Here is an 18780-nt window from a genome sequence, read left to right as displayed (position 1 = left end):
GATAACACTATTTTTCTCTTGAAATAATTGCGATTTCGTAGTACTTTACCTAAGAAAATTAGTATCTTATCTATAATAAAACATCTTGTGAACTTAAATAAATAACTATAGTTTGAAATTTAGGTCGGGAGATGGAATGTGGTTGAGTGATATTAAACTTTATTAACTTTAAAAGTTATTACTCAAAGTTGTGTTTCGACCCGTTGAAATTTGTAGCAAACTATTTGCTATTTAAATAAATATTTACATATAGACGTTATCGTTTGAAAAGCTTAAGTTCATATGACTCACACATAAGATATGGTGTTTTTTTTCTACAGAAAATGCAATAAAAATCGGGTGAATTGTTAACTATAAAAGGATAATTTTAAAAAATCTAAGAAGTTGCTGTTATAAGTAATCGCCCTGTATGTAGAATTTGTTTTCAGGTTAAAACACTCACGTCTTCAGAAGTAGACTTTTTTTTGGAGGAGTTCGATAATATATGCGTCGAATTGCATGATCAACCGGGATATCTTACTCTTAAGCAGGTGTCGGAAGCATTCAAATTTTGGAAAACGATAAATTATGCGTTGAACCGAAAACTAGAAGAACTTCACACCGAATACGGCGGTAGGTAATGCTTTTAAGCCAAAGGGGGGCGGTTCACTTGATGTAGACAATTTTATCATTTTTAATTCAATTTTAGCCGACTATGTAATAAACGCGGCGGAGTTCTTGATGATCATGTTGGAAATCAAACCAGCAGTAAGTGCAAAACTATGGATCTTGGGGGGGGGGGGTGCTTGTATTAATACTCTTTTCATACATTGTAGGGCGTTGGTCTGACCCTAACACAAGTCGAGATGTTTGTTAGATTGTTCAAAGAACATCAGACTTTACTTGGTAGAATTGATCCTGTGGAAAGTGAGAAAGTGTTCAAAGAGCTTGGTATAACCGTAAACGACAAATTGAAACTGCTATTTCGATCCGCCCGTAAGAATTGTTTTTGAACTATATTAGATATGGCAAGTAATAAATTTGAGAACTACTAATTATTAAAACTCGCACAGTTCCCGCTGAAAAAATGTTGATGGATTTAATCTTCGTTGCCGCAGAACTCAACAGGGCGGTCGTGGAAGATGTAATTTCGTTTATAATTCTTTCTTTCTATAAATTTAAAAGTTCCTTGCTGTTATATTTGTTATACTATCTTGCCTACTGATTAATAATATTTTAGGAATCGAAAGTATTAAGCCTTTGCGAGGTCGTGTCTGCCATTTTCGAATTCAAATTGTTCGACGATGATAGCAACGGTGTACTGTCCCCTGCTGAGTATGTCAACTTCAGGAATGTGTCAAACACTTTTTTAATAGGACCGGCAGAATCTCTCAATGAAGCGCAACATTGTTTAATGAAATTCGATGGTGAATTTAATTTAATTTAAAGAGTATTGTAATGCTTTAATTAACGACAATATCGACAGAATCGATTTCTTGTTAAAAAAAAAATTAATTTTCCTTTCTTTTAGGTATTAATAATGTAAACGTTGCAGAATACGTGGAAATTGTATTTTTCGTTGATTAACATACCGAAGACTGTCCCTATGCCACTAAACTTTAGCACAAGCTTTAACAATACTAGTAGGATATGTCTAATAACCAAAATAATAATATAATATATTTTAAACATTTTTATGTATTTATCAATTAAAATATTATGCTCCTCGGTGTCTAATAAAAACAAAAGTTATTATCTGATTTCTATTATTTAATAGATATAAACGAAAAAATATTCAGCACCTAAATGCTAATGTTTATTATTTAATTAAAAATCTATTATATTTTATTGCACTACGTTTTTCGCAGTATGGTAAACACTTCAAATATTGGTAATAATAAACTCGACTTTTTTATCACATATCTTCTAAATCACATTAACATATCAGTAAATAATCTATCAAGTGACTATACGCCATTTTAACTAAATGCGTTAAAACCATATTGCATATTATCATCATTTACTAATGAGCCGACAGTAAAATAAAAAACATATACATCTTAAAAAACCGTTAAAAACAAAGTGTTCAACAAAATTTTACAGCGATAAAAAAAAAAAAAAACACGGTTTGTATTTGTCTAGCAAATGACCTAAATTAGCATCGAATGTGTATAACGGTGCAATCTAATACAATATCCAAGAACACAATATATCTAATATGGTTTGGTAAACATTGTTTTTTTCGCGCTTGAATCAACAAAACACCAGAGACGCGTAGATAACCTTTTTTTATACTGTTTATTCGTCGTTCGTCTTGGGAGCCAATAATAGTTACTGATATATATATTATTTAAAGTACTAGATTACGTTTTTATTAGTTTTGTTAAAAAACAATTAATATAATATGCATTTCAAGAACGCCCTTACTGTCTGCGCGGTGTATATCCTAACGTCGGCATGGGTAAGAGTATGATACTATTTATTATTTATTATTCATCTCGGATGGTGTAAACTCAAAAAATTAAGTACATACCGATTATATAATACGATATGTGTGAAAATCTGCCACGTCATTGGAAATAGGTTCGCTCAGTACTTTTCTCAATGCAATATTGATAGTCGTTGTACTTTATTTCAGAGCATAGAATTGGACAGTGCTCAATTGATAAAGTTGAATAAACTATTTGAAGATCACAAAATGTCTACCAACGAAATTAGCGAGAAGACAATCGCAAAAGTCGTGGAAAAAACGTTTCGAACGGAATGGAAACCACTTCTAGTTGATTTTGAATACGAGAAAAGTAATATTATACTGTTAAACAGTTATATTACCTACCTTTCGGACAATTTAAGTCGACCGTTATGTCCGTTAAGGGCTTAAACTTAAATAGGAACATAGTTAATTAAATTTTCAAATTAAGAAAAATTTACCGAACATTTTAACTGGTTGAATAAATTTTTTTAAAGTTATTTAGGTTTAAATTAATTAAGGATGGTTGTTTAGGTGGTTGAATAATCTACGCAGGTAAAAATAATTTCGCACTTAAATTCTACACTTTTATAACTGTAACAGCAAATCGTTCCCAAACTAACGAGTTAATAAAAAATATTCGTTACCATTTAAGTTTAAGAACTTGATAATAATCCCACTTTCTTCTCAATGATCCCTCCATAATCTCTAGAGAACCTAATTAGGAGTACCTGATTAAGAGTACCTAATTAGGAGTCCTTATCTCTTATCTCTAATACATAATCACTTACAACCGCTAGATCGCGCCACATGCACAGATGTTCTTATTGACCCCCAACCAAAAGAAGCATCCCAGAAAATCAAAGATATAACACCTTGTTATTTGTCTTACTAATTAGTATGTAGGTGGATGCGAATGCTGTCCACTGGTGCGAGATGTGTCACTCCCTCTCCTCTAATAATTATTATATTATTATATTTGTAATGCGTGCCTAACCCAGGGGCTGTCCGACAAATTAGACTTCACAGGTTTAGTTTGGCACTAACGATAGCTACCGGCTATGCACGATATTATTATCGTTACGACTAGTTTATTAAAAGTGAATGACTTAATTAACGACTATTTCAATTTTTTATACAGATCAGTTCGATTCTACTAATTTATATAATTTATTGAGGGCGTTGGGGCAAGGTAACATCAAAAACTCCAAAGATATCAAGGTATTGAAGTTCTCAAATTATGTAGTTTAAACACTAAATAAAATATATACCAACTATTGGTAAACTATAAAAGGATAATTTCAAAAAGTCTAAGATATTTTTTAAGATAATGGCTGGGTGTTTGCTATTATAAGCTATCAGCCTGTATGTATAAATTGTTTCAGGCTGACAGACTCACGCCTTTTGAACTGGACTTTTTCTTGGAGGAGTTCGACACATGCCTCGAATCTTATGAGCATCCAAAGTATATTAATTTTCAACAGCTTTCGGAATCATTCAATTATTGGAAAACGATGAAAGAGGCTTTGAACCGAAAAATAGATGAATATAAAATCGAATACGGCGGTAATACTCATAAGCCGAGGAGGCGTTTTACTTAATGCAGTCGATTTTTAATTTTAAATTTAATTCTAGACGATCATGTAATGAATGCGGCGGATTTTTTGTTGATCATAATGGAAATCAAACCGGCAGTAAGTGCAATACTCTTGATCTCGGGGGCGTGCTTGTGTTAAAACTTTTTTCATACATTGTAGGGCCTTGGTCTGACCCTAGAACAAGTAGAAATGTTTGTTAGTTTGTACGAAGAACATAAGATGTCTGACAGCATTCATCCTGCGGCAAGTGAAACTGTGTTTGATGACATTGGTATAGCCATAAAACCTAAATTGAAAGTGCTATTTGAATCCGGCCGTAAGAATGAACGATTATTATTTTTATATTGCATTAGGATAAGTAATTGGAGACTTACTAATTATTAAAACTTTCACAGAACCCGTTGGAACGTTGTTGGTGGACTTAATGAGCGTTGCGGCAGAACAAAATAGGGCGGTTAGGAAAAATGTAATATAAATTTTAAAGTTTTTCGCTGTGTTGTTTGTAATACTATCAACCCTAATAAATAATAATTATTATAAATTTGTACTTAAACAATTGTTTAGGAATTGAGATTAAGTCTTTGCGAGGTTATAACTGCCATAAAAGAATTCATTGAGATCGACGTTGACGACAACGGTGTACTGTCCCCAGCTGAGTATGCCAACTTCGTAGAGATGGCAAACATTTTGCTGGGAAAGTCGGCAGAAACTAACGAAAAAGTGAAATATTATTTAATGAAATTCGACGGTGAGTTATTTTAAACAATGTTAAAATGTTTTATTTAAAGCAGATTATTGGTCATCTCCTATTAAAAAAAAATACTTTTTTCTTTTTTTAGGTATTAATTCAACAAGCGCTGCGGAATACATGGTAGTTGTATTTTTCATGGACATAGAATATAGCCAAGACCGTCTCGAGACCACTCAACTTTAACACAGTTGAAGATAGAATGCACACATTTTTACAATATTACTCAGACATGTTCAATAATGATAATAATGAGATTTGAAATATTTCTATGTATTTATCAATTGTAATATTACACTGCTCAGTGTCTAATAAAAAACTGTATATTATTTGATTTCGTTTTGATTTTGTTTTTATTTAAAATAAGAACCTATTATTTGTTATTACATTATGTTTTTACCAGTATTGTAAAAACTTTAAATTGTTAAATTGGTATAGATAAAAAATCCGATGTCTCTAATGTCAGCAAATTATTTGTAAGCAACATACAACTCAAAATACACATTATATAAATTATAAATTATACTAATGATTGATGTTGTCGTAGTTGGAATAGGGGTAGTTTGAGGGTAAATAAAGGGTAGACCGATTTAAGTGTATACGGGTTGTTAAACTTTAAGTGTTGCACGGATTTAGATAAAATAACAATTAACACAACGTTGTATAGTAATAATGATAAAGTAATAATACATAAATTTTATGTGAAAAAGTGAGTAACTAGGATATCTTCGGATACTCTTTTCTATAGGTCCAGCTTCCCTTCCAGCTGACTGACTCCCATTGCTGACTGCAATTTACCAAACCTTTGCCTCGACAACGGTTTAGTTAGACTGTCTGCGACCTGGTTTTCTGTTTTAATATGCTGGAGTTGACCTGAAAATATAAACACATTATTATGTAAAACTAATAGCTTCTTGCTATCGCACCGAAGCTAAATAATGTACATTATGTTATTTATAAAAGGCCATATAAGATATTTGTTAAATGTAAGTAGCTCACTTTCTTGAAATAATTTTTATTTCTTTTAAATTTTTGAATTTGTTTAAAACGTTTTGCTTTTATAAAATTCAAGTTATGTTCTTATGACCCATATACCTAATCGTTGAACCAATTAAGTTTTGGTTTGTTACTAATTTAAATTTACAAACATGGGTAGAACTCTGGTAAAGGATTAGTGATGGAGAAATTATTTTTACACTAGTAGTAAGGGTTCAAAATTTTAGATATACATTGGAAATATACACAGTTTGCGCAGTTTTAAAAATTTAAAAGAGCTCTAAAAAAATTCTAGAAAATATCGAAAGAAAGCTACTTGTTGTAAACACCATAAACATAAATTTTACTTCTGACTCTGATTTAATAGAAAAACAACATTAGTCAGTAATACAATCTATAGACGATAAATCATTCATATCCTTGAATTAATTCTTTCTCTTAGAGAAAAAGCGGAATGATATTTTGGTTTGAGAATAATTTTTAAAAGATGCAAGCTTATTAAAGGTGTTAATGCGAACAAATGTTTGATAAAAATGTCCTCTCGGACAGATAACTTTTTACGAATTTATAGCAAACAAAATTGAAAGTTTACAAATTTGCAATAATTTTTTTTGGCCAAAAAAGCTAAAATTTTTATTTTTTTTTTCAAATTAATTTTTTGCATCTCTTTGACAAGCTTTTTTAAAATGAGCTTACAACTAATTTTTATCTCTTATAGTTCAAGAGAAAATAGAAAATTAGGCATTTATAACATTTAACAAACAGAATTATTTCAAATTCAAATCACAATTATACCACATAGGTATGAAATCTACCTTGTATATTATTTCGTATAAAGCTAAGCCAAATATCTATCTTCTTATTTATTGTGCATAGCATTTGGATTTTTTTTACAATAAGTTCTTTGGCAAATTTTATTCTAAGAGTAAACGTCATGTTTTTTAAAACTTCTTCAAAATCTACATTTTATTTGTTTTAGGTACACAAAGTACTGTTATACGCATTGTAATTATTTTTCAATCAAAAAATAAAATAATAATATTATTTAAACTATTTCCTGGCATAGAAAATGTTACACTGTACATGTTTAGTTAGGTACTTTATTCAATTTCATTAAATTTGTATACAAATATTTATAAAGTAATCGTTTACAAAGGAATTTTATTTTCATTTTATACTAAAACCGATCACGTTCAATGTACATTATTTAGCAAGTGTTATTCAGATGTAAAAACAGTTTTAATGAAGTATGACGCAAAAGACAATGTTATTTTTTTAACAAAAAAACAATTGTTTTTTTAAAAAATAAAACACTCGTGTATATTTAAACATAGTTTCATATTTTTACAATTTTGATTTTATTTAGATATTTGAACTTTTGGTTGCCATAATCAAAATAATATATAAAAACCTTCTTCCCCAGGATGGCAACCCTTGTCTCTAGTAGAAAAAGAGTTGTCCATCTGACCTAAAAAGGTTGTAGACTAAATGCAAATTGTTACTGTTCTAGGGCTTTATAATGAAACCGTACGAATGTATACTTTGTTATATATATATAATTATTAATTATTACTTTTTTTTAGTATTATTATTATTATTATTATTATTAATATATTGTAACGTATAATATATTATATTTTATATTATTTAATATTGTAAACAAATTTTAAAGACATATTTCCGCTGAAAATTAAATAATAATAATACAATCATTTAAAATATATTTCCAAAACATAACATAATTAAATAATTTGGAATAATTATTTGTTAAAAATATCTTTTTTCCAAACTTTGTATTTTCAATCTTTTGGTACAACTTAATTAATAAATTAGAGTAGAATAAAATTTAAGCTAAGTGATAATCTATTTCAACCACCAAACATGGTTTTTTTTTTACTTTTGCATTGTAACCGCCAAGCGGTATTAGAATAATACATGTACATTAGTAAATATATTAATAATATTACACCTATTGCAAATTTTTACTTACAAATAATTATCTCACAATTATTGATGCGATTTTTCTTGAAAACACATATGTGATTACTTTAGTCGCCGTTCATCCGTCTATGTGCAGTGTCAATAATATATCTTTTTGTATTATGACATCTTTACAAAAAAAAGTTAAGGGCTCAAATATAACTCAGGAGCAAATAAAAGTGTTGACTGATTTTATAGCCGTACACCCTAAATTGGTCAAAGGGAAACACTGTGACAATTTTACAAACATTATGGCAAAATAATTGTGGGTAGAGGTCACATTGACCTTAAATACAATGGAAAGTCCAGAAAAAATTTGTAAAGCTTGGCGACGAGCTAGTAAAAATATCTATCAACTCTAATTATATAAAAAAAAAATTAAAAATACCTATTTTATAGACATGGCATGATAAAAAATCGTGAGCCAAAAAAGAAAAAGAAGACAAAAATCAATGCAAGAGTCACTGGTGGCGGTGGCAGCGTTGGTAAGGAAATATTTAATGAAATTGACGAAGCAATTGTAGGGTTGATAAGGGAAGTTCCTATAACTTCCTGTTACTACAATAAAAAGTTGAAATACATGAAGCATTTGGTACAACTAAAAGTGGGGAGTGTAATTGCCAAAAAAAAAAAATGGAAGAAGGTATTCTAAGGTTAATAGCTTTAAAAGAGATGTAAGATAATTCAGACCTGTCAGTAGATTTAATTTAAAATTATTTTATTCAATTAAACTATTTATCTATTGTGTTTTTGTTATACTAATAATAAATTATTTATAATATTCATGAATAATAGCCATATGTTATGACAACTAATAGGCGTACACGGGTAATCATTACTAAAACCTAATTGGTTGGAAATAACATTAACCGATTTTTGATATTTTTCAATTTTTTTTTTTCGTATTGTTTTTATACAATGTGATCTCAATTTTTCAAAACAATTTTTGTTTTTACCCCTCTTTTAACTTAGATTTTTTGATAGCAACTTTTGAAACTTTAAATGTAACGTATATATTTTATTAACTATTTAAATTGAGAATAATGTACTAAAAAATTTTACTGGTCGATAACCAGTTTCGGATAACTATTTTTGAAGTTATTAAAGTTTCAAGTTAAGGGCAGGAGGGAAGGTGGAGTGTCGTATTATTTTTATCTGCGCGCATTTCCCAACCGCACTTTCCCTCTCATCCTAACTTCACACATTTTTCAGGTTTTTATGTTAAGCGAACTGTTGTATTTTACATACACAATTTGTACGGTTTTTCTATTTTTTTTTTTTTTTATGGAAACCCAGTTATTTTTGGCCATATTATGTTTTATTATTTGTGTTTCTGAACGTTGGAATTTGCTTGTAACGATAACACCATATTGTTGGAAATATTGTAGCGAATACACATTTTGTAAAAAAAACCAATAATAATAACTGTTTTCTTTTCACCTATGTACATAATATTGTTTTCAGGTCAAGTGTGAACAGAGCGGTACTTGTGTCAATGTTCTATAAACATTTCGACTCGATCCGACCCTTTTTACGCTACATCTAGCAAATTAAAGTAGATGGTTAAAAAACCGGTCGATTGTTTTCATATAATCTTTGGCCAAAGTGCCGGTTGTAAAATAAAAAAAGCCAGTGCTGGGTGTCGGGGAATAGTGGGGACGGGGAGGTCACAGGTCTACATGAATTATTTTACCTGAAAGTGATAAAATCACTTTTAAACAAACGCTTCGATGCGGATCTCTGGACAGTAGGTTGAGACCAGTATAAAAAATAAAAACACACCATTGTAAACATCAGTGCTAAACAAATTGAATAATAATACAAAAAAAATAAAAAATAGAACATAGTTTGTATTTGTCTGGCCTACACCTACAACTTATAGCATCGAATATGTATACAGGGTGAATTTTTTATCATGAGCCAGTCAATATTTCACTGAGTTTATATAATTATTTATTTTCATAGTGTTTTATATATATATGTGATCTCAATTTTCCACAAATTATTACGTTTCTACCTCCCTCCCAAACTAGTTTTTTTATAGCAATTTTTGAAACTTAAATGGTAACCTATATAATTTTTAAACTTTTTAAATTAAAAATATTCTACTAACAATTTTGTCTGGTCGATAATCAGTTTTGGATAATTATTTTTAAAATGATTTAAGTTCCAAGTTTAGGGCAGGAGGAAAGGTGCAGTGTAGTATTTTGTTTATCTGCGCGCATTTCCCAACCGTACTTCTCCTCCCGTCATAACTTTTAAACTCTTATAACTTTAAAAATAATTATCCAAAACTGGTTATCAACCAGTCAACATTTTTAGTGAAATGTTCTTAATTTAAAAATTTAAAAAAATGTTACCATATAAGATTCGAAAGTTGCTATCAAAATAACTAGTTCCGGAGGGGGTTACGAACATAATAATTTGGGGAAAATTCAGATGACATTATATAACAACAGTATGAAAAAAAAAAAATTCAATAATTACATAAACTCAGTGAGATATTGACTGGCTCATGATAAAAAAATCACCCTGTATAGGGGCAATCGACTGTAATATGCAAGAACCCAACAAAATATGTTTTGGCAAACATTATTTTTTTTTTTTGCAATTGTGTCAACGCAACACCGAAGCTGCGAAGTGAATACTTATTTTACTGTTTATTCGTCGTTCGTCTTTGGTGCCAATAGTCTTACAGCTATAATATTACAAGTACTCTATTGAATTCTTATTATTATTTTAAAAACTTAAAAAAAAGTATGCATTTCAAGAGCGCCCTTATTGTTTGCGTGGTGTATTTCCTGGCGTCGGCATGGGTAAGAGTATGATACCTAGTAAATATTCATCATTCATTTCGGATAGTATAAACTCAAAAAATTAAATGCATACCGATTATAATACAACACATATGTGTGTAAATCTGCCACGTCATCGGCAATTGGTTCACTCAGTACTTTTACCAACACAATATTGATGGTCGTCATACTTTATTTCAGAGCTTAGGATTAAACAGTGATCAATTGGTAGAGCTGAATAAACTGTTTGAAAATCACAAAAAGTGTACCCACGGAATTGACGAGGAGGACATGCGACTCATCGTAGAATCCTTTGGAAATATATGGGAAAATTATCAAGATAATTTTGGATTCTATCCAAGTAAAAATATTAATTTTTATTTCTGTTTTAGCACAACATGAGAAATTATTTAATTATGAATTTTTTCGACTTGAGGTATATCAAATTTTGAAACTTAATTAGTCTTCTTCTTATTGTGTCCGGTTTCACCCGACTTAATAAGTAACATATAATATTAATTGAATTTTTAATTAGATCTTATTTAAATATTTTTTTTATAACTTTGTAGTTAATAGTTGGGACACGTATTCCGTACATGTTAAAACCGTATAAACTAAAGTTTTTTAAATGATACGTATAAACTTCATCAACTTTTTAAATAAAAAATTGTTTACTGAAAGTTTTGACTGGTCAAAAAGCAATTTTGAATACATTTTTTAATGTTAGTTATGTTTAAATTTATGGATGGGAGGTGGACAGGAATTGAGTATTATGCACAGGTGAACTTTTGGGATATGATTAAAAACTGCATAACTTTCAAAATGTGGTAACTTTGTAAATAATTTTTGTGTATTGTGCTCGACATTTATACCAAATTTCGATACTGTAAAAATATTTAATTCAAGTTTGTACTATTTGAAGTTGCAAACAAATTTAACAAAATATGTAACATATGCCATTTTAACAAAAAGCGATTCATTGCAATGGGGGTCTTATGATTCCTATTGACTCGAAAAAAAATGAGATAGTAACACAAATTATACAATTCCAAAGGGATTTAGAATGATTTTAAGAGACCGGTAGCTTTATACAAACTTTAATGGACTCAGATTTAGAGCTTTGTATTTGATCTATCAGTTGTACAAACTCGAATTACCCAGTTCTTATACTTAAGAAATGGAATAACAATTGCAGTCGATATTATACAGATTAACAAACATGTATATATAATCACATAATGCTTATCAGGAGCTAGAATAGGATATTTGGAGTTGTGTACAAATTTGCGGTTTTTGTAGAATATTTTACTAGTTTACAAAGGCCATCAAATAACTCAACATTTGATTCACATGAGCCAGATTGTCTAGTAGTTGAATTTGGAATTCAACATGTGTGTGTGTGTTCTGAAAGACAAAATAAAATGTCGGTCTAGGCAAAAGCTTTTTCAGAAGATTTTTATGAACTACATGTCGTATTCCCCTCCGCTTAATCGCTACATTGACCTGGTTAGGGAAGATTACGAGGACCTCAAACGGACCTGTCCATTTGGGTGTGAGTTTGTTGTGAACTGTTTTACTTTGTAAATAAACCATATCACCTACTGACAGGCTTAATGATTCAGCATTAATATCATACTACTCTTTCGTCTTGTTCTTGTTAGCAGTAAATTGATTTCTGACAACTTCGTTGGTTTTCTGTAACTTTCGTTTAAGTTCGGTGGAGTTGTATTGAGGTTCTGGAGGTTTCAACAATGATGTAGGAATTTTCCCCAGTCACTTCAGGGGCGTGGGTTCGAATCCCACCGCTGCCACCAATTTAGGTTATGCGGGGCCTAAGAAAATTAGACTTTATAGGTTTGGATTGGCAGTAACGACAGCCACCAGCCAGGCACAATATTATTATTGCTAGTAATAGGTCAGGAAAAAAGTCATCGTTACATCGACTTAAAAATGAATGACTTAATTAACAACTAATCAATTTGTGTACAGATGAGCCTGATTCCATAAACTTAAGTGAACTATTGAAAGCGTTATCACAAAAAGAAAAAAACTCCGACAAAACCGAGGTATTCAAAGTCTCAAATCAACCATTTTAAACTCTAAATAAAATACATATAACATCTTTTGGCAAATATAATTGTGATTTAATCTACGCTGGATCCATGTGTTATTTTTTAAATTATTTTTTTCCATAATATTTCAGTATTTAAATTAAAATGTTATATATGTTTCAACTATAAAATTCCATCCCTTATGTGTCAAAAGTAGTTGCGAAAAATAGGTTTTTAATCGGTCGAAATTTGCATCAAATTATTTGTCATTTAAAAATGTATAACATATAAATACTTTACCGTTTGAAAAGGTTAAGTTCATAGGACATTAAACATAAGGGATGATGTTTTTTTAAAATTAAAAACGTAGGAAATAAAGATTGGGCGAACTTTGAACTAAAAAAGATAATTTTAAAATGTCCAAGATATGTTTAAGATATTGGCTGAGTCATTGCTAATACAAGTAATCACTCCGTAGAACAAATTCTGTATGTATGTATGAATTGCTTTCAGGTTAATACACTCACGTCTTTTGAAGTAAACTTTTACTTGGACGAGTTACTTGATGTCGCCGACTCTCATGACCAAACGGGATATCTCACTCTGCCACAGCTACCGGAAGTATTTGAGTATTGGAAAACGATAAATGTTAGATTAACCGAAAAATCAAAAGAACTTGAAATCAAAAAAGGCGGTAATCCACTTAAGCCCAGGAGGCGGTTCACTTGATGTCGACAGTTTTTAATTTTTATTTCAATTTTAGACCGACACCTAATAAACGCTGCGGACTTCTTGTTGATCATGTTGGAAATCAAACCTGCAGTAAGTGCCATACATGTGCAAATATTTTCATTTCTTGTTGGCTCATCACATTTACTCCCCCACAGCAACCTGGAAGTTGACTAACCGTCAATGTGTAATTTTGCGGTTCTCCTTAATAACAAAAAAAAAAAATAAAAAAATAATGAGAAAACTGTATAATATATTGTAGTTTTTTTTTCTAGATCTTTCTTCAGTTTAATTTTCAGACCTATAATCTAAAAAATTTGCATGGAAAATTGAAATAAATAAACACTGTCTATCCTTCGTAGGAAGAATGGCTTATGATATCTTTTGGGTTTGTAAATAATTGTCGGTAGAACTATGTTTCAAATTTAGAACTAATTAAACTAATTTAAAAAAAGGACAAAGCATCGTAGTTTTAATTTTTGTAAAAGGGGTGATTTTTTTTAAACTTAAATTCGATAATTTACATGTCAGGTAAGATTTATGATTTATAGAGCTGCTATACGAAGGAATCGGTTTAGCAATTTGAAAGATATTGTTTCTGTTATTTTAATTTTGCATAAGGTGGACGAAAAACCACCTATTTAATAATGAGTCAAGTATAAGAAATGTTTTGCGAAATCCTGATTTAGAATTTTTAGTATGGTATATACTTGCTTATACAATAATGAGTAGGTAATCAGGATTCTTTATTAGTTGTTTTTTTGTCAAAATATCGCAGTAATTTATATTGTAAAAAAAAATTCGAATTTGTTTCCAATCAAAACCATTTTCGTAGTTCAAATACTGTGCATTATTTAGTGAACAAAAGGCTAAAATTATTTATAAGATGGAGAGTTCAGTGTTATTTTGCTGGAATCTGATTTTGTGAATAGTGCTTAAAAGCGAGTTTCGTAACTTACCAATCTTAAAAATCTTAAATATTATGCGGGTCACTTTAAAGTGTTCATATTTCAGCTTTAATATTTTTTTTAAACTGTAGAAATGTTGCTCAATCTAGTGATGAGGAATTTTTTGTTTTAATAGACTATTAGCGATCTAGAGGTTGGGGGCGTGGAAAAAAATAAACATTACATTTTTTCTAAACACATCCTAAAATAAAGCTTGAATTAATATTTTTTTCGTACATTGTAGGGCAATGGTATAACCCTAGCACAAGTAGAAAAGTTTGGCCGTTTGTACAAAGAACATAAGACACCTGGTTTGGTGATCACCATTGAACCTGATGAAAGTGAAAACGTGTTCATTGAGCTTGGTATAACCATAGACGACGAATTGAAACTGTTATTAATTTCGAACCGTAAGAATAAAAATAGGTTCTTATAAAATATTAGGTATGACAAGAAATTAGAGAACTAGGTACTAATTATTATTAAAACTCGCACAGGACCCGCTGAAATATTGTTGATGAATTTAATCTTGGCTGCGGCAGAACGCACTAGCGCGTTTGGGGAAAAGGTAAGAACGTTCATAATATTTTTGTTTTTTACATTTCGAAATAATTTGCTGTTACGTTTGTTTTACTATCCCACTTATCATTTAATAATTATTATAAATTTTTATACTATAAATTGCTTAGGAATTGAGAGTGAAAAGTCTAGGCGAAGTCGTGTCTGCCTTAAACGAATTTATTAGGTTAGACGATGATAAGGACGGTTTACTGGCCCCTCATCAGTGTCCTGGCGGCGAAGATGACCGAAACCCTAATACGACACCCATGGAAGTGTCGGAAGAACTGCAAGGTGATTTAAAGAAGTCCAAAGGTGAAGTTAACTTAATCAGTGTTAAAATGACTAACGACGATTATTGGTCATCTAATAAAAAAAACTAATTTTGCTTTTTTAGATATAAAAACAGTAAACTTTGCGGTATTCTTAGAAAGGATGTATTTCGATGAAAAATAAAGTAACGTTGGCGACGACCCTAACACATTCGGTTATACTTCCGTTAATGTTGACTCACAATCATAAACAATATTAAGTGGACAATGTTTAATAACCATAACGATTATAATAATATTTGAAATATTTTTATGTATTTATGAATTGAAATATTACGGTGTCTAATAAATAATAATAACTACCTTCATTCTATTAATAATTAATAATTATAAAACATTTAAATAATATGTTATGTTAATTATAAAAAAAAATTCAGTACCTAAATGTTTTTGTTTTTATTTAATTAGTAAAGTAAGGGAGGTCTAGCGTTCACAGATAAAAATACAAATATCTATAAAATCATTGTACCTCATGTCATTTGTGCGCTTAAAATTTAATTTTTAGTATTAGGGTTTACTCGATTAGGTTTGATCGCCTGTCTGTAACAATGTATTGCCATAGTTACCCATGTATTGAAATTAACAATATAATGGAAATTTCTCATAACCTGTTGACTGTTGTTTCACTTACACGAGGCTCTATAACTTTTTTAAAAAAAATAGTCAAATTAGTTCAAATTTGTATTGAATAGTCTTTAAACATAGTATTAACGATAAACATTGACTAATTAAAAATACACCATTAACCCTTTCTCTAGAAGAAATAATAATTTTTCTTTATTTCAAATTTTTTAAGTAAAGTTAGGGATTTAGGTCAGAAATTTAGACCGAAGGTAGGTCTAGAATGAAACTGTAGCTTTACTTTTTAGCCAATTTCCATGTTGCTATGTGTGAGTCAACAGGTAATGAAAATGTTTTTATTTTTATTGTTAAGAGGACGTTACATCCATTAAAAATAAACATAAAAACTTGGTTTTGGAAAAGTGTGTAGGTCAAAGCAAAACGGCCATAGAAAAAAATGTATAATGTTGTTAAAAAGAGAAGAGCTTTACCTAGGTTCTTTTGATGGTTTTGTTAGAAAATTAAATTTTTTTCTTAAAAACGAGCAATTATAAAAGTAAAAAAATATAAAAATTAAAATATAATTGTGAAAGTTCAATTAATAATATTTAAAAAAGCCAACAAGAGAGTCTAAGTTACAAAATTCTTACTATTTTAAATATTATGTAAAAATGAATTGTCTACGATTGTTATTTGGCCAATAATAGAGAATATGCGTAGCCATGTTTAGATGATTATTTTTTTTTTTAATTGCTGATAAGGATGCTGTGATAGTCAGAAAAATATTTTAAATACTAAAAAAAAGGGTCTCAATTCGTAAACTTATAACTTCACATCACAGTTAAACCTTTAAGATAAAAATATGTAAGAAATACTTTACTTCTTATTATTTAGGGAATCAGAAAGCGTTATTTGTTTAAGGGCAAAGGATAGGCAATATTGGACAAAAAATTATCTGGTAGCAGTATTAATTTTGAACATACCGACTATTTTTAAGCAAATAATTTTAAACAAATATTAAGTCTTTCTAGTTATAAAACTCTTAAAGCTAGTCATCTCCAAGTTATAGCAAATGTTTGATTTTACTATTAAAAATTTAACTGGATTTTTAAAAAAAAAAAAAATAAATAATGAAGTAATAATCCAGTTCAGGCCCTGCTAATTTCATTTGTAGGAAATGCCGGGTTAAAAATACAGCCAAAGGGTGATGAACCCATGGACTATTTTGATTTACTAATCTTTAACGATTTTTATGATTTTATAATAGAAGAAACTAACTTATATGCATGTACTTATAATGCTATCTCAACAAGTTTTTTAACTTAAGATTTTGGAGGAACAGTTTTTTCAATCAGTACATTCATATATGAGTACGCAGCTTTTTTGGTAAATTGGCAAATTTCTTTTTCACTGTTTCATTCAAATAGACCGGAATTTCGATTTAATGGCAATAGCTAGATTATTTGTAAGTTTACTCAAACTTGAACACATAAATCTATTCGAATCAATTAACAGTGAACTTGTTAGAAATAAATTTCGAAAAAGAAAGACATTTTTCTTCACTGTTACTTGAATAGTTTACGCATCGTATCCTAATTCGGTCACTATGAAATGACTAGCATAATTTATTAGATTATGAACTATGAATGTGTAGCTGTAGTCTCGAGGATTCCATTTTATTGGTTACTCTCTGGAGTTTTTACTAATAGCTATTCAAAATCCGCGTGTACAGCGAAATAGTGCCGTTGAGTATTTCCGCAGTTTTCAAACTTTAAAATAGTTTCAGGTGACGTGTTTATTCATTATGCTGTACTTAAAATACCTTTCATCTTGATTATTGACATTCATCGTAAGCCTTCATGTTCTCTAAAGTTTCTGAGAGAGCTACATTATATTATGTCAGCTGATTAGCTGTCAGTTGTGATATTTGCGCACGTACCGACGTATGTCTTTCCGCTAAAAACTTGTTCGGACTATTATGAACATTTCAAAAAATTTGAGCCAAATTGGTCCAGTCGTTCTCAAGTGATGCGTGTTGTAACAAATAGCATTTCATTTTTTTTATATAGATGATAATTTACCAACAGTAAATTGTCTCTTGAGTACAAATCGGGTGCTCAGATTTTTAAAATAAAAATACAGGACAAACCTGTTAAACTTTCATGTATATAATACATACATATATTTATACCTATAGTATATACATATTATATTTTCACACTTGACCTACGCCACCAACGATAAGCATACTTACATTTTCATTTTTATGTACATGACCGCATCATACATAAATTGAAGAGAAAAGTAATCTAGTAATTTATGTCTTAGAATAATAAAAGTTAAAAGTTATCTGTTAAAAGTTATCATGTTAAATAGGTAACTGTGTAAATATAAAATGAAAGAAAGAACAAATAAATTTATTTTTATAATAATACTAGTTGACCCCAATTGAATGAAATAAGGTAAAAAGAAGAATGCTAGGGGATTTTGTTCAGTGAACTTGGACGCATAAAAAAAAAATACGTATTCTATTATTATTGGCACTTGCGGAATATTTTCAGTAAAACAATATGCATAATTTAATTTATTTGAACGTAATTGTAAAAAAAAAATCGTATTACAATAAGATAACAGAATGTGTGTATATTAGAATATAAGTATTGAGTGGTGAAACTGATTTGCGTTCCTCTAATTCAAAATAAAGTATACGTACAAACGAAAATTAGAAAGATTCGTAAAAATGTTTACTGGTTTTAAAGTTTCAACTCTTTTTTTTTTAGGGGGGTTGTCCATATATTTAAGAGTTAAAGAGTAAACTTTTTAAAAATCAAGAAAGTAAAAAAAAATGCTGTCATGTTTGTAAATGTACCCGATTTGCTTTAAAGTTTCAAGTACACTAAACAGGTACTGTTTTACGCGTTATAATTATTTTCAATCAAAAGTTGAAATAATATTGTTGTATATTATTTATTTTGATTTTTTTTTTTAATAACTCAACTATTTTCTGGCATGGAACGTTGCAAGTACTTAACGCTA

The 18780-nt window shown here is 29.7% G+C and overlaps 2 protein-coding genes across 2 annotated transcripts; both read left to right on the top strand.

Moving 5' to 3' along the window:
* The first annotated feature begins 2323 nt into the window (after positions 1-2323).
* LOC126847699 (uncharacterized) lies at positions 2324-4522 on the top strand. Its single transcript, XM_050588077.1, has 7 exons — positions 2324-2440; positions 2618-2780; positions 3591-3670; positions 3835-4015; positions 4085-4143; positions 4207-4363; positions 4443-4522. The coding sequence occupies exons 1-7, from the start codon at positions 2384-2386 to the stop codon at positions 4520-4522; spliced, it is 777 nt and encodes a 258-aa protein (XP_050444034.1). The 5' UTR covers positions 2324-2383.
* Positions 4523-10459: 5937 nt separating this feature from the next.
* On the top strand, positions 10460-15471 carry LOC126847744 (uncharacterized). Its single transcript, XM_050588136.1, has 9 exons — positions 10460-10587; positions 10768-10927; positions 12556-12632; positions 13131-13311; positions 13381-13439; positions 14538-14703; positions 14791-14861; positions 14983-15166; positions 15249-15471. Exons 1-9 carry the CDS (start codon positions 10531-10533, stop codon positions 15305-15307), a joined length of 1014 nt encoding a protein of 337 aa, XP_050444093.1. The 5' UTR covers positions 10460-10530; the 3' UTR covers positions 15308-15471.
* The last annotated feature ends 3309 nt before the right edge of the window (positions 15472-18780 follow it).

This window comes from Adelges cooleyi, unplaced genomic scaffold (genome assembly GCF_023614345.1).
Source record: "Adelges cooleyi isolate 19-005CV unplaced genomic scaffold, UGA_ACOO_1.1 ACOO_flye_CR_arks_rails_tigmint_CR_PRNA_118, whole genome shotgun sequence".
In the NCBI taxonomy this organism is placed as follows: Eukaryota; Metazoa; Arthropoda; class Insecta; order Hemiptera; family Adelgidae; genus Adelges; species Adelges cooleyi.
Note: the sequence above shows the minus strand (reverse complement) of the source record. Positions and strands in the feature narration are given on the sequence as shown.

Excerpts from the sequence above, each read along its gene's own strand:
- LOC126847744 (XM_050588136.1), top strand. The coding sequence starts at position 10,531 with ATGCATTTCAAGAGCGCCCTTATTGTTTGCGTGGTGTATTTCCTGGCG. Across the intron at positions 14,704-14,790 it reads ACTGTTATTAATTTCGAACC|GACCCGCTGAAATATTGTTG; the intron begins GTAAGAATAAAA and ends AAACTCGCACAG. Across the intron at positions 14,862-14,982 it reads CTAGCGCGTTTGGGGAAAAG|GAATTGAGAGTGAAAAGTCT; the intron begins GTAAGAACGTTC and ends TAAATTGCTTAG.
- LOC126847699 (XM_050588077.1), top strand. The coding sequence starts at position 2,384 with ATGCATTTCAAGAACGCCCTTACTGTCTGCGCGGTGTATATCCTAACG. Across the intron at positions 2,781-3,590 it reads TGATTTTGAATACGAGAAAA|ATCAGTTCGATTCTACTAAT; the intron begins GTAATATTATAC and ends TTTTTTATACAG. Across the intron at positions 4,144-4,206 it reads TAATGGAAATCAAACCGGCA|GGCCTTGGTCTGACCCTAGA; the intron begins GTAAGTGCAATA and ends CATACATTGTAG.